General features: G+C 42.6%; 1 protein-coding gene and 1 long non-coding RNA gene across 2 annotated transcripts; one reads left to right on the top strand and one right to left on the bottom strand.

The window, feature by feature from the left end:
* Positions 1-470: 470 nt before the first annotated feature.
* Positions 471-11391, bottom strand: hsd3b7 (hydroxy-delta-5-steroid dehydrogenase, 3 beta- and steroid delta-isomerase). Its single transcript, XM_069165520.1, has 6 exons — positions 11200-11391; positions 8628-8783; positions 4153-4261; positions 2411-2510; positions 1868-2030; positions 471-1016 (listed from the first exon to the last, which is right to left on the bottom strand). Exons 1-6 carry the CDS (start codon positions 11351-11353, stop codon positions 604-606), a joined length of 1095 nt encoding a protein of 364 aa, XP_069021621.1. The 5' UTR covers positions 11354-11391; the 3' UTR covers positions 471-603.
* Positions 11392-12817: 1426 nt separating this feature from the next.
* On the top strand, positions 12818-13743 carry LOC138207910 (uncharacterized). Its single transcript, XR_011179049.1, has 3 exons — positions 12818-12963; positions 13076-13215; positions 13307-13743. It is a non-coding gene; the product is annotated as an uncharacterized lncRNA (long non-coding RNA).
* Positions 13744-14260: the final 517 nt, after the last annotated feature.

The following is a 14260-nucleotide window of genomic DNA, read 5'->3' as shown; positions in this document are numbered from 1 at the left end:
TGAACTCACACTGAACAAAAACAATCTTTGAAAATGATGAGTCATGTTCTCCAAGCAGCACAAACTTTCATTACTCTGTGCATCGTCAATAAAAACACGAGAATGCAACAGGAATCAAGTGCAAAGTCACAACAAGAAAGGCCGTGTAGAATATATTAAATAATATTTATTAATTAAAAAGAATTAACAGAATAAAAGCAATAAAAACATTTATATTAATATGAATATATCACTGGTAGTAAAGGCTTGTAAAACTGTGTTTACATTTGTCATAATTTACATAATTACAGATGCTAATGTTGGATCATTTCTAAAATATCTCAAAGTACTAATACACGATCCTTTGGTGGATGTTCAAACAAAAGAACTTTAATCCAACATTACGTCACATCTTATTTAAACTTCATTTTAACAAGTCATGTGACTATGTCTTTGATATATATTTGAGCAGTAAACAAGCACACGACAGATGCAGTGGTAACGGTCTTTAATGACTCTCTGGCAGTTTATAATAACAAAAATCAAAGTCTGTACGTGTGTCGTTTGAAGCCACCGTGTTCATGCGGTTTGTTAGTGATGCGCGTCGCAGCAGCTGAGGTCCGTTCAGGAGTCTTTGGGCTTCTCTCCGGGGAACGTGTCGATCCATTTCTGCGTGCGGGTCAGACACTCGTCCCAGTCGTACAGCGGCCGGTACTGGAAGTAACGCTGGGCTTTGTCCGTTTGCACCGTGAAGGTGGTGCTCGCCACGGCCAGCGTGTAGCTGTTCAGCAGCGGCGTGTAGTTGCAGAGGGGCCTCAGTATCCAGCGGAGCCCGTCGTTGACCATGGCGAGGAACCAGAGCACCAGCAGGGGCATGCGGGCCCGCCGGAAGTTACACGCCGACAGCAGCGTCATGTTGAAATCCTCGTAGCTCTTGTAGGGCGAGTCGTCGTAGCAGAAGAAAGCCTCGCCTCCGACCCTCTGCGGCCGCTCGCTCAGGGCTCGGGCCGCGAGGATGTGCATCCAGGCCACGTTGCCTAGCAACACAAAACAAGTGGGGGTTGAATACCAGATTGAATGAAGGAAGAAATACTCAATTTATCTTCGTAGAAGTACTGAAAACAGTGAAATGTACGAGTTCTATAACAAAGTCCTGTTAAAATGTAGTATTGGTGATTATTTATTTGGTGAGAAGAACCAGTTGATGCCACGACTGAACTCAAAGCTTTTAAAAAAAACAGCATTTTGAGTCTGAAAAAGTGTCATTATCACACCAGGAGATTATTCAATAAATGTAATAAATACATGCTATCTGATATAATCCAGCTGTTATTGTTACAACATCCAAGAAATATGTGTAAATATCTAAAAATGTCCCTTCTGGGAACCTTTTTAAGGTTACATTACTTGTTCAAGAGTCTGCACGGCAAAACAGGAGGTTCTTTTCTTTATTCTTATCGTTATGGTCTGAAACTGACAATGAAATCATGAAGTGCCAAAACCTCCAGACTTCCTGTGAAATGTGGAGGAAATGTGAAATGTTCTGCTTTTCGTCCTCGTGTGAACATTAAAACTGCTGAACAGTGAAGCGTAACACAAAATCCTCCCTTCACGAGGATTATAACGAGAAGTCTTTATTTTTATGAGCAGGAGAGGAGAGGATTTATTTTAACGGTTGTTTTGGAGACTGTAATTTGTGGTGCTGCTGAAGTGCAACAGGTCAAACCGATTCGTTTCATTAAATAGGAGGGACAAAATATTACTTACTTGTTCCCTTTTAGTTAAAATAGAACTACTCTAATTTGAAGTTGTGGTTACAGCCCCCCCCCTCCCCCCTCCCCCCCACCCCCACACACACACCTTCCCCCCAAAAAAGCCTCATGTTTACCTGCATAGACTCGGCCGTGCTCGACGTGGTCCGGGATGCCCCCTATAATCAGACCTCCCCTTTGAACACCCAGTTTGTAGAAGTCTCTGATGAGCTCGTGGCCCTCGCCGTAGATCCCCGTCGGCCTCAGCGAACACGTGTACAAACTCTTTCCCCCCTTCACCTGGACGGGAAACAAAAAAACAATCTTGGAGTCAGACAGGAGGCAAACTAAATCCAAAACAGATGCATTAAAATGGGTGAAAGGGAAGATTTATTGGATTTAGGGCGTAAACAACAGCAGGAATGGCCTCAGCGAGGCCACGTGGGAGACGAGCTGGTATTCTGTGGCAAAGTTGCACAAGGATTTTCCTTTACAGGCTGAATTGTAACTCAGCCATGACGGTTATGAGAAAGCAGCTGTAGTTTTAACACCGTGTTGCCCAAACTCAGCTAAACTTCTTTTTATTAATTCCTCACATGTGCATGAATGAGTTTAACAAGAAACAAAAAAAACAAGCTTTTGAGGACTTATTGGTGAAATGAATATCGTGAATATCGTACCTCGGTGCCGTTCGCAGCGAGCACGAGTTTCTCTGCCTTGGCTTTGCTCTTGGGGTACGCCATGGTGTGTTTCACCTGGTACGGTGTCTCCTCATCGCCCCTGCGGAGGAAGAAGCCGACAGTCAAGAGAGGCACTCAACCTCGCCACATATATACGAGAGGAATGTGTTTGAACGAGGCCAAACGGAAAAATCAGCAGCTGAGGTAGAGACGAGCCAGAGATCTGCTTCGGGTTTTTTACATGCGTTTCTGAAGCTTTCAGCTCAACTTATTTTCATTCGTGGTGCCTGAACAGAACCAAAGTTTCCAACAAGAGCAGACAAAGCTTCATTCTTACCGTGTGACCTCATGCTATTATGACACACACACACACACACACACACACACACACACACACAACAACACACACACACACACACACACACACACACACACACACACAAACAGGATTCACCTGTGCTGAATCCTGTCAACAGAACTTAAGTGACCACTTAATGTTTGGATCCCGGCAGATCGTCATCAGGTCAGTGAGTCCAGCTGGCAGACGCTGGAGGTTTTAACCCGTTTACTACTGAAGACTGTTGCTATCTGTCACCGAAGTGTGTGTGTGTGTGTGTGTGTGTGTGTGTGTGTGTGGTGTGTGTGTGGTGTGTGTGTGTGGTGTGTGTGGTGTGTGTGTGTGGTGTGTGTGGTGTGTGTGTGTGGGGGTGTGTGTGTGGTGTGGGTGTGGTGTGTGTGTGTGGTGTGTGTGTGTGGGTGTGTGTGTGTGGTGTGGGTGTGGTGTGTGTGTGTGGGTGTGTGTGTGTGGTGTGGGTGTGGTGTGTGTGTGTGTGTGTGTGTCAACACTGCCCAAATCTATACTAAACAGAGCTTAGAAACAAGCTATTCATCTGAGTCACCCCGTCAAGAGGTAGCGCTCTGTTTGTTTTTGTTTTTGTTTTTGTCCTTTCCCAACTGTTTCTATAGAACATACTTTACTGTAATTCAGGGAGAGATCGCGTCACATCTGAGAACGATGCAGCGATGCTGGGGGAGGATCGGTGTTTAGAAACCGTTCCTCTGAATGTCTGTAAAAGTGGATTGTCGGATGGAAAATCAGGCTAATGTTTTAATTTAGTAAAATGCACAAACACATGACTGTGATTCCATCCTAGATGTTTAGGCAACAGCTGCATCCCAGAAAATAGACAACATGCAAATATTACTATGCAACAAATCTCCTTCATTACTGACTAATGATTTTCAGTCCAGAACTGGTACTACGAGATGCACGACTGTTTTTAGATGACGTGACAACCAGTAAAGCGTGTTTTGACTTTTATATCAGGAGCTGTGTGGCTGCAGCGATGTTACATAACGTGTATCTGACATACCAGACAGTCTAACTGAACATCTAAGGAACTAAGGAGGGAAAACATGATGTCAGAGTGAAGGGAAAGATAAAGCGCAAGGCTGACAGATTCTTTCTACAGATGGTAATCTGAAGCGACCGTTGATGGGAGCTGGACATTGTGTGCGTTTGTTACGTGACTCCACCTGATAACTTCGAACAGGCCGCTTGTTTTCTATAACGGTGCATTCAAGAGAGAAGAAGAGATACCGCAAGAAAAGGAAGTAAATGAGCTGAAGCATTCCTCTGTATGGAATTAAAACCATGTGGACGTCCACGCTGGGTCAGAATAAAACTCCAGAAACAAGTAAACACACAAAGTGATGTTCTTTTTGGTTTTTTGGAGTTTCACCTCTTGAACTGGTCTCCGTTGACGTTGGGGCCGATCACCTCCATGCTGCTGGTGTACACCAGCCTCTCGATGCCGCACTCCACGCAGGCGTTGATCACATTCTCCGTTCCTGAGAAGAAAGAAAAACATCATTATTTAAAGTGATCGTAATAAGTTATGAGGAAACCAAACATCTGCTTCCACATGTTGGGATTTCTTCAAAATTATCCTTTGAACTGGATTTTGGAGTAAAAATGAAATAAAGACTGTAACATAGTGGAGAGGATGGACGTCTCTGTGCACATGGAGAAAATTAACATGTAATTAATTCAAAAGTAGCATGGCATCCATGTGTGTTCTGTTTAGCTGATAGGAAACCACGTCCTCTGCACCGCAAACAAAACCTGGCCTCCATGACCAACGGTGACAGAGCGGAGGAAAGAATTACAGTCACCGCAGGAAATAAAAAAAATGTGAATACTCTTTTTCCAGGTCTATCCAGTTTTCCTGTTTGGCCTTAAGGAGCCAAGAGGTTAACCTGAGAGTCACGAAGGGAGAACAGAACGTGCTGAAAGGTTTAAGATTTGCTGGAATCTGTTGATAATTTATGGTTCACGCTTTAAGTTGTTGTTACGCAGTCACAGTGAAAAACACAGACGCACAAACACTGAGAGCTTCAACAGGAAACAAACATCTACAACTGGGCAGAAAACTACCAGCACAAAACAATAGGAACGTAGCTTTATTAAAGTCTTGACTGATACAACATGGTGCGGAGTATCTGGGAACGTCATTAGATATTTGGTCCAAAACTAAAAGTGTTGGATGAAATCAGAGTTTGGCACCATGATGGATCTCCCTGAAACGATCACTAAAATGACTTCAACATGTGCACGTCCAGATATTTCACCAGAGGAGGGAAGACTTTGACCTGCTGGAGAGAAAAAAAGTAGGTCGATGTCGGGTTCATCCTCTGCAGACCATGAATGTCTGCACAAAGTGTATTGAATAGTTGTTCAGATTCTTCATCCTGGACTGGATTGAAGTGAGCAATATTGCTTCGCGCTGCGATGACTAGAAACCAAACCAAGCTCACCTTCAGGACACAAATATATTTGATCTAATCCAAAAGTAATCAACTGCAGGTAAAACAAATAAAATCCATATAACGGTGGTCAGATACGTTTATGGGAGCGAGTGAGGAGAATGTTTGAATATGGGATTTTAAAAACAGGTGCAAGAAACATTTCTGTTTGTCGTCCGGATAAGCAGACGTGTAATTGATAACGAGGTAAACAAGAACGTTCCAGTTACGCGAGTTCCAGTGAACCGAATCTCTGATCTGGCTTATTGGCACATTTCATGGACCGGATTGAAACAAACAAAACAAAAAGATCTGTTGCAGCTGTGATTGTCCTGCCAGTGAGGTCGACCGCAGGTTTCTGTGGGTCGAAACTTGCCCACTTTGGGTCGACTGCAGATCAGAAGCCTCTAAAGGTGCTTTTGATTCATTCTGAGAGGACGAGTGAGATCTCATCTCTGAGACTGAAGACGAGGGAGTTAACAGCAAAGAAATGTGATGCAGGAATGAAAACCCTTCTGAGACCAACACAGTGGAGTTTATATTTGAAATTCTTGTAATATTTCTTAACTGGAGGAAAGCCAGACTGAACCACCCTCTTCGAAGGAGTAGAACAAGTCAGAAAATAATCATTGCCTCTGTTCTTATCAGAGCTGAACAAACATTAACTACAGCCAGATGACGGCACCAGATCGACTCTACTTGCTGTGGACGTCAGCTACTAAACTGGATTTAGTTTTCCACTGCAGATACTTCAACTTTCACCTCTACAACAGTGAACCGCACACAAAAACTGCTCAAAGTTCAGTGGGAGCTTCATGTTTGTCTTTAGGATTTAAGTTGTCTGAACACAACACCGCCAGGGAGACTTCTTCTTCTTCTTCTTCTTCCTCTTCTTCTTCTTCTTCTTCTTCTTCCTCTTCTTCTTCCTCTTCTTCTTCCTCTTCTTCTTCCTCTTCTTCTTCTTCAGATTTTTGTTGGTGGTTGGCAACCAGCTAGCTTTACCGCCACCAGCGAACTTTGCTCAAAACACGCATCAACTATCTCGTGTTTTTTGGGTGGGCGGGGCTTGTCCGAACACTTATCGGTGGGGGGGAGTGGGAGTGTGGGGAGGGGGAGGAGGGGGGTAATGCTGTATTCAAACGGGGGTTGTATTTACCATTTAGACCAGAAGAGTCCGTATGGACGGCGCCCTCTTGTGGTATTCACAAAGTCACAACTTGAAATTTTCTATAATCCCCGACTTCACGAGTTGTGACGCGTCTGCAGATGTTTACGGAAACATTAGAGGTCGTGGAAGTTCATGTTTCGTTGGATGTTAAGCTAATATATTGTAATTTTAGTAACATTAGTCTTCATAACATAGATAACAGTCTAACTGAGGAAAACGTTGATCTTTAGCTCACTAAATTGTTAGCCTCTGTGGCTTCTAGACGCCGCCCACTTTGGCGTTGCCTAGCGACGGTGTTTTCTCAATTGGAAGCTTGTGGCCTGCAGTGTTTTCACGTCACGTTTTAGTTTGAGCTCAGCTCACTCGAGACTCCGAGGAAAGGCAATAGTGAAACAGTATCAGGTAACAGGTAGCATGGAGAGGTGAGCTGAGCCGATACCGTCGCAGCGGTTTGAAAAGTCCAATTTCGAAACAAAACAGTAACAAGCTGCAGGCAGATATGACTCAACCATCTTCTCATTTCAGGCGACTGGAAGACATCTGTTCTGCTTCGTTTTGGGTGAAACTCTGAAAACCGCACTGATAACTCAGCTTTCAGCTAACAAAGGTGTCTTTTGTCCGTTTGCTGAATCGCTGCAGACGGTTGGTGTCGAGACGTTAACCAGAGCCTCACCAGAAACCGTTATTAGCATAAATCTAAATACAGACATAAAAAAAAAAAAAACATTGTTTACTCTCTTCTTCCCTTTTATTTATTCATGTGAGGAGCGTCTCCACTCTGGGTTCAGTTTAGACCGGACCCACAACTATATAAAACACATTTTTAAGCTTTATGAAAAGCAGCTGACAACATTTCCTTTAATCATTCATGTTTCGTGGCCAGAGAGATGACAGGAATCCAGACAAAACACGCCTGCTGTGTTTCCCGGACACATTCGTTGAAGGTCGAGGCTGCCGATGCATTGTGTTTCCTAAAGGACCGAAACGCAACACGTACTGTCCGTGTGTCTAATGCTGGATAGTTCATTCCTCGGCGCCACAGATCCGCATTGTTGTCCAAACACTATTCAATTTGTTTTCCTTTGTGACTTCGAGGCCTGTAGTTTATTTAGAGTTTATCTGTCACGCAACCGACCAGCTGCTGTAAATACTCACTGAAACGGTAAACGTATTAATAGCACTCCAAAAGAAATGTCCCGAGTACATATTGTTAGGTTTTAGTAAATTGTTCATCTTTTAAATAACAAAAAAAGGTCACAAACAGGAAGGGGACACGTTGATTTCAGTATTTTCATGGGATTTATGGATAAAAAAATAAAATACATTGATATCCCCCAAGTGTTCCCCTTTAAGACATCAGAAGTTGAGTCATATCTACATTTTGTCGGTTGTGTAGCCGTCAGCAACGAGACAGTAAAGTAAACAACACGAATGTAATATATTGAAACTTGTTGGTTGTTTTTGAGGCTGTAGTTTGTGGTTTGGTTCTTGGACAAAAGCTGTTTGTGGTTTCAGGAAACGTCACAATTGTTTTTGTGTGTTTTTTTTTTTTTAAATCACTACTCTGTTAGGTTTTTTATTTGACTGGGAAACAGACGTCGTGAAGTTTCCAATTACAGAAACACTCTTTCTTTCTCTCTCTTTCTGGTCCTCTGACTCAGTCACACAAATAGCCTGACAGTGACACACTATCTCACCGGCTTCATCCATATTTAATTAGTCTTCCGTCGACTATATTTAGTCGCAGTTGAATGGCAGCATTTAGTATTTTATAATTATTATTATTACTGCCGTGTTCCTGAAAGCGTAAAGTCCATTAAGAAACTTCACATCCCAGCTGCTTAAAAGCTCATAATGAGTTTCTTTGGGTGGAGAAACGCCTGAGAAACAGTATTTAAAGCATCATGTGACATTAAAATCCAAACTAATAGGCAGTTAGAGTTTCAATGAAATAGAATCCTTTAAATAAGCTATTAATTAATGAAGAATCCATCAGTGACGAGCTCAGGTTTAATTATCAAGATGAAACCCGGGTTAATAAACATGAATGTCTCTGTCTGGCTTGATTAAAGCCACCATTTTCCCAGTTTTTTTGTTAATTAAAGCCCTTTGGGAACCGCGACAGGCGTGTGTTTCCTCTACGATGGTGCTTTCCCACAGTAAAACATTCATTCTCCTTCTCCACCCCTGGATGTTTCCTCCCCATCCCTTCTCCAAGTCATCACCGCCACTTTCATGTCTCACCTCCCACGTTGACGGACTGGATGACGCTCTCCGGGACTTTGTGCCAAACGTCCACCAAACTGGCCGAGTGAATGACGACATTGGCGCCCCGCGAGGCCTCCAACACGCTGTCGTAGTCGGTGATGTCTCCCTGGACGACCACCACCTTCGTCCGCTCTGCAGCGAGAAACAGGAAGACGCAAAGTCAATACAACGCACTTCTGTACGCAATCCAACGGTTTCCTTCTGGTTTTACGAGGGAGCCCAAATATACAAAGGAAAAAAATAAAAAGTAGAGGAACCACTTCATTTGTTTACCAAGAGATTAGAAAACATCCTTCTTGGATAAATTTGTCAAAGCTGCTTTACTTCCTGCGTTGTTGGAAAACGGCGGTGTTCATCTTTTGTCTATTTCTTCATCAACACGTGGAATTTTGAAGTTTTGGGAAATTAAGTTGATAAACAATTAAAGATTTGAGAAAAGAAAAAGGCAAGAAAGTTTTTAGCAAACACAGTTAATTAAAAGTTTGACAAATTGAGCTTCTTTATCACATTAATGCAAAAAAATAAAAAATAAATGGAATAAACCGCCCTGCTCTGTGATTTGCCGCAAAGACCTCAAACAACTCGGTAGAAACAATGCTGCAAAACTTCTGCCAGTTCCTTATTGATAGTGATTATAATCATTTCATCCCGTTCAGTGTCGGACACACGTTGGCCTTTTATGAACTTTTTCAGTTCCAAAGGTTCTCCTCCTGTTTATCTCTGTTCTCCTGCAGCGACCTTGAAATGTCGACAGATAATTTCCATGAAATGGGACTTTTGAACTTCAGCTCAGAGATTCTGTTGCAACGCACTTTTCTGTTTTTGCCTTCTCATTTGTAATTTGACTGTTTTTTACAGACAGGGGATGTCACCGCAAATTTGAATTACCATGGCAACGTGACACACAAAGCAACATCTGATTTTTCCTCAGTGGTGCCCCAGAAGGAGTCAAAGAGGCCGAGCTGTTAGCTGATCTCTCGGGGCCGCCTGACAAAAAATAACAAAAGCTGAACAGGGTTTTCCGTTGTGGGATATAGTCTGCATTCCTCATACTGATGATGACGTCCAACCAGGATAAAACACACTTCTTATGAACTTCTTTACCGGTTTTTTTTGTTTGTTTTTTTTAAGCATGTCAGAGGCATGTGAACCACCTCCGGACACAACTCATTTTTCCACAGAAAACACAACACACCTCTGAAGTTTATTGTGACAAGTTACAACATCACCTGATTTAGCAAGAAGGTTGAGGGTGCAAACCCCAGCTGGGGCGTTGACTGTGTGGAGTTTGCATGTTCTTCCCCACAGTACAGACACATGAATGTAAGGATGTTGGTGATGTTTTAAATCAGCTGTAGGTGTGAATAGTCTGTCTGTGTGGGCCCTGTGATGGATGGACTGGTGACTCGGCCTTCACAGGTTCCAACACCAACCTTGACCTTGTACACGATAGCGTGGGTACAGACACCGGATAGATGGGAAGTTACAACATCTTTATCCTGGGGGAGGAAACATTGGGGAGTTGGCTATCCCGCTAATGAAAGATATGAATGGAGGTTGACCCGGTTCAGGGTATTCATTTCCTTTTCCTATGTAGAGACAGAACTCTGCTATCATCACCGTGTCTCACACTTCTGGTGTTTCATTTAAAATATTAATGTACGTTCATCAACTAACCACTTGAAGAGATGGAATACTTTTTAAAAAAGCAAACAAAAGCACACATAGTATTGATTTCAAAGACACAATCTTTGTTGAAGTGTTGCTAATCAGCTCAGTTTGAAGTCACTTGTGACCATAAACTAATAAAGTGATATCTGGAGTCGCCTGATGCTTTTAACTTTTTAACTTCAACCCCTTATGTAAAGAGTGATTGAGTCAACCAGAGCTCCGTACCTACATGCAAACTACACCACACAAACTGATAACATTTACAAACCTGCATACATTTTGCATTCTGCCAATGTTCTGGGTCAGTTTACCTTCTTGGACACACTTTCTGTATCTGTAAACTCTCCATATACATGTTCATCAATAAACTTTGGGAACAGGACTCCGAGTAGTTTCTTTAACAATCACCAGATCCATATTACAACTCTATGAAACAATATACAGCAGGGCTATTTACAAAGAAACGCGCCATCAACATCAAAGTAAAGTGAACCAAGAAAGATGAAATTGACATTAAAAACAATACTGACAATATGATACAAAATGCACCGAGTAAACTTCCTTAAAGCTGGTTGATATCAGCAATCAGCGTTTTAAAAACGGTGACAAAGCATGTTTTTTTTTCAATTTTCATTACCCATTCGCTTACTCACATTTACTGTGTAAAGACAACAATACAAATTTAAACAAGAGTCTCAGAGTATATAACGTAATGCCGAATTAAAGAAAATCACCAATTAACAAATGTTTCGGGTCTTTTTTTTTAAAATGTGCATATGCCTTTGACAGAATGCGCTACAACTTTAAATTCGCATCTTTCTAAATGTAGTTCGGTGCCGTCAAAAGCTAACGGCACAACGGGCTCTGCTCGTCTCACCTGTGCTGAGTCCTTTTAAATCGGGGTCGACGTGTTTGTCAAACAAGCGCACCTCCACCAGTTTGTCCTCCTTTTCCAGCAAAACCCTCAACAGGTGCTTGCCGAGGAAACCGCAACCTCCGGTGATCACATACACGAGACCCGGCTCCGACATGATGAGCTCCTGCGGACCGGAAACAGCTGGCAGACAGCTCGTCCTCCTCAATGAGCTGCACGAGCTGCGCGGAGGTTTAAACGTCCTACTTTCAGGGAGGGCTCAAACGTCACTTCTCTCTTTGCTCCTTTTTTTTTTCTTTTATTCTTTTTTTAAACTAACTATAAACAGCATTTACGTTCGTGTTATTTTTGAAGTATTTGTACTTCCTCTTTCTGCTACTTTCTACTTAAGCATTGTTTGATTTCCAAGGTAAATATGTAACTTTTATTACTTTATTAATATTGCATATTTTGCTCAACTTCATCTCTTTGTTTTTTCCTTTTTTTTAACAGTTACAGGTAATGGTTCGTTTACAATATTTGTGAAATAAATATTGAGGTCAGTTCATGCAGGTGTCCAGTGTATTACTGAAGCACCGTTTCTACTTGGGGCCTGACGTCATGCTTTCACCAAACGGTGACTTTCCGTTTGGGGTTAAAAGTTGTTCAGAGAATTCGTTTTCGTCGCCGGTTGCCTGGCGGCCAAGAAGTGAGCATGTGGTTCAAAACATAACATGAACTTTAAAAAAAAATGTATTTATTTTTAAATCGTGGGGAATCAAACCCCAAACCTTCTGATAACCACTGCACCATCTATCTTCACAGGGCTCTGGCAGCCAGGAGACAAGTCTTTGTCCCACTGCAACCTTTAACTCCACCATCATAAACATTCATTCAAATGTGACCAAACTTGCCGCAGACTTTCTTTGGATCGTAGATATACGTGTTTTCAAGGAGGTCTGCAGTGATATTAAATATCTTCCTGTAATGTGTTGTGGATGCAAAACTTTTTAATTTCTCCAAACGTTTCAACTTCACTAAAAGTTGAATCAGAATCAGCAGCTGGAATCTGAACCTTTAATATCAACCTCGGTGAAGAAGCATCTTTGACCTGCTGAGTGAACCAGACTGAGGTTGAGTCTCTGAAACGCTTTTTCCTGCCACACGTCATCCTCCGGTCCTGAAGTAGTCCAGCGTCTGTGATGCGGACCACCAGTGACGTCACGAGGTGTGCCGACGCCTCGAAGCGCGTGTCGAGGCTTGCTTCATTTAGGGGAGGAGCCAAAAACGATGACGTCCGAAGCCTCGCTGCCCGGCTGTACCACGTGACTGCTTCGGGAGGTGGCTCATATTTTGCCGGGAGGTTTGACGGCAATATAAACTCTTCAGGCTCCATTCAAAATGTGGGTTGTTGGTGGAGAGTTGAGGTCAGTTGAGAGTTTGGAGAGTTTGGAGAGTTTAGAGAGAGAGAGAGAGAGATAGTTTGGAGATTTAGGAGAGTGAGGAGAGAAGGAGGTGATAAGATGGAGCCAGCTGGGAAGAGGAGGATTTCCCCTGTGGGAACACTTTGATTTGATAACTCCTAATAAGGTAAATCTAACTCTATTTCAGACACATTAGGTTTGCTTATCAAGAACTGTGTTTTTCACAGTTTCTTATTTTATTCAAAGGTGAGGTGTTTATTGTGCTCCAAGGAGTTGGGGTACAATAACAACACCTCATCCATGCTGAGGCGTTACCGTGCCTTGCATGAGAATAAGGAGGAAACTGGAGCTTCACCCAGCCAAGGTAAGTCATTACAATATTACAAATGCACCATCACTATTTTTCCCTGTTCACTTTTGTTTATTGTGCAAATAAAGACAGGTAACAGACTCTGTATTTATTCTCTTTCAACCAGCCACCAGAAAACCAGAGCTGGATGAAGCCCTCGTCTCCATGATAGTGAAGGACACACAGCCCTTCAGTATTGTGGATGATGTTGGATTCAGGGCGTTTGTGTCCAAACTGGATCCTAATTATGTCCTCCCTACAAGGCAGGTATGTATGGGTGCATGCATGAAACAGATGAGTACTTTATTATGTCTCACAGTTCAGCACTATATTTTTTTTTTCATTTTTTAACATGTAGACTCAACAAATGCTGACTCAGGTGATAAAAGTCTGCGTGTCAGACTGCGTGTGGAGTCAGAGGCTGTAACACTGCTGACTCCTGAAGTCTTCCTGTCGGGTCAAATGCTTCCACCTGGACTCGTCAGCCGCTGACACAATGAGGCAGCAAACTGCCCAGACTGTACATGCGTCTGTGGGTTTGTGTTATGACTCCATAAAGAGAGCAGCAACATCCTGCCGCTTCTACATCCCGCTTCCTTTTTATGACTCAGGAAACAAATTATAAATCATGTCTCCCCCCCCTACTTGACTTGGCACGGCACGGCACGGCACCGTTTCTTTTGACTTCTCCAGTTATCAACTGATGAAGCTCCTGATTGGAATATTGTACCAATAAAGAAATAATCTTTCCACTTGCTCAAATATGCCGTGACTTCTTCTGACAGGTCCATGATGTCAGACACCTCCATAACTAGAATTATCATGATCGTGGTTTTCTATGGTTTATGAAAAATCCATATTTTCTATATTTTCAGTACGTTCTCTCGTTTCCGACCTTAATTATCGTTTGTTTGTGATTTGCTTGGTATTAATTATCGTGTTGTAATTTTTGCTTCTTTTTTCTTGGTCTTGTTTTTTCATGTGAAGGATGGAGACGGTCGCTACGTCCGAACAGGTTATTCTTAATGAAGTAGGGAAAGGTTCTGCAGATGTTCGTCAGCAGCCAGATGTGAACATGATTTCGAACCGTCTGGTCTGTGAAATCCCCGACTTTCCCCCTTCCTCTTTCTTGTCATCGGACAACTTACAAGCTCTAGATTTTAACATTTCCTCTCACGTCTGTAAACGGGAAATGTTGCAGGTGTTTTGGTTTCCGCTGCACAACTTCCTGTTTACTCTCTCCTGCTCTACTTTTCTACCTCATCTGAACCTCAGAAGGACACAGAGTCTCACGTTATTTAAAAAATATTTT

The sequence above is a fragment of the Embiotoca jacksoni genome, unplaced genomic scaffold (genome assembly GCF_022577435.1).
Source record: "Embiotoca jacksoni isolate LCO1_2020_lvr unplaced genomic scaffold, fEmbJac1.0.p SCAF_34, whole genome shotgun sequence".
Lineage (NCBI taxonomy): Eukaryota > Metazoa > Chordata > Actinopteri > Embiotocidae > Embiotoca > Embiotoca jacksoni.
This window is presented reverse-complemented; position numbering and strand designations above follow the sequence as displayed.

Coding starts and splice junctions, on each gene's coding strand:
- hsd3b7 (XM_069165520.1), bottom strand. CDS start 11,353: ATGTCGGAGCCGGGTCTCGTGTATGTGATCACCGGAGGTTGCGGTTTC. Junction 8,784..11,199: donor TTTAAAAGGACTCAGCACAG/GTGAGACGAGCA, acceptor TTCTCGCTGCAG/AGCGGACGAAGGTGGTGGTC. Junction 4,262..8,627: donor CCAGTCCGTCAACGTGGGAG/GTGAGACATGAA, acceptor CTTTCTTCTCAG/GAACGGAGAATGTGATCAAC.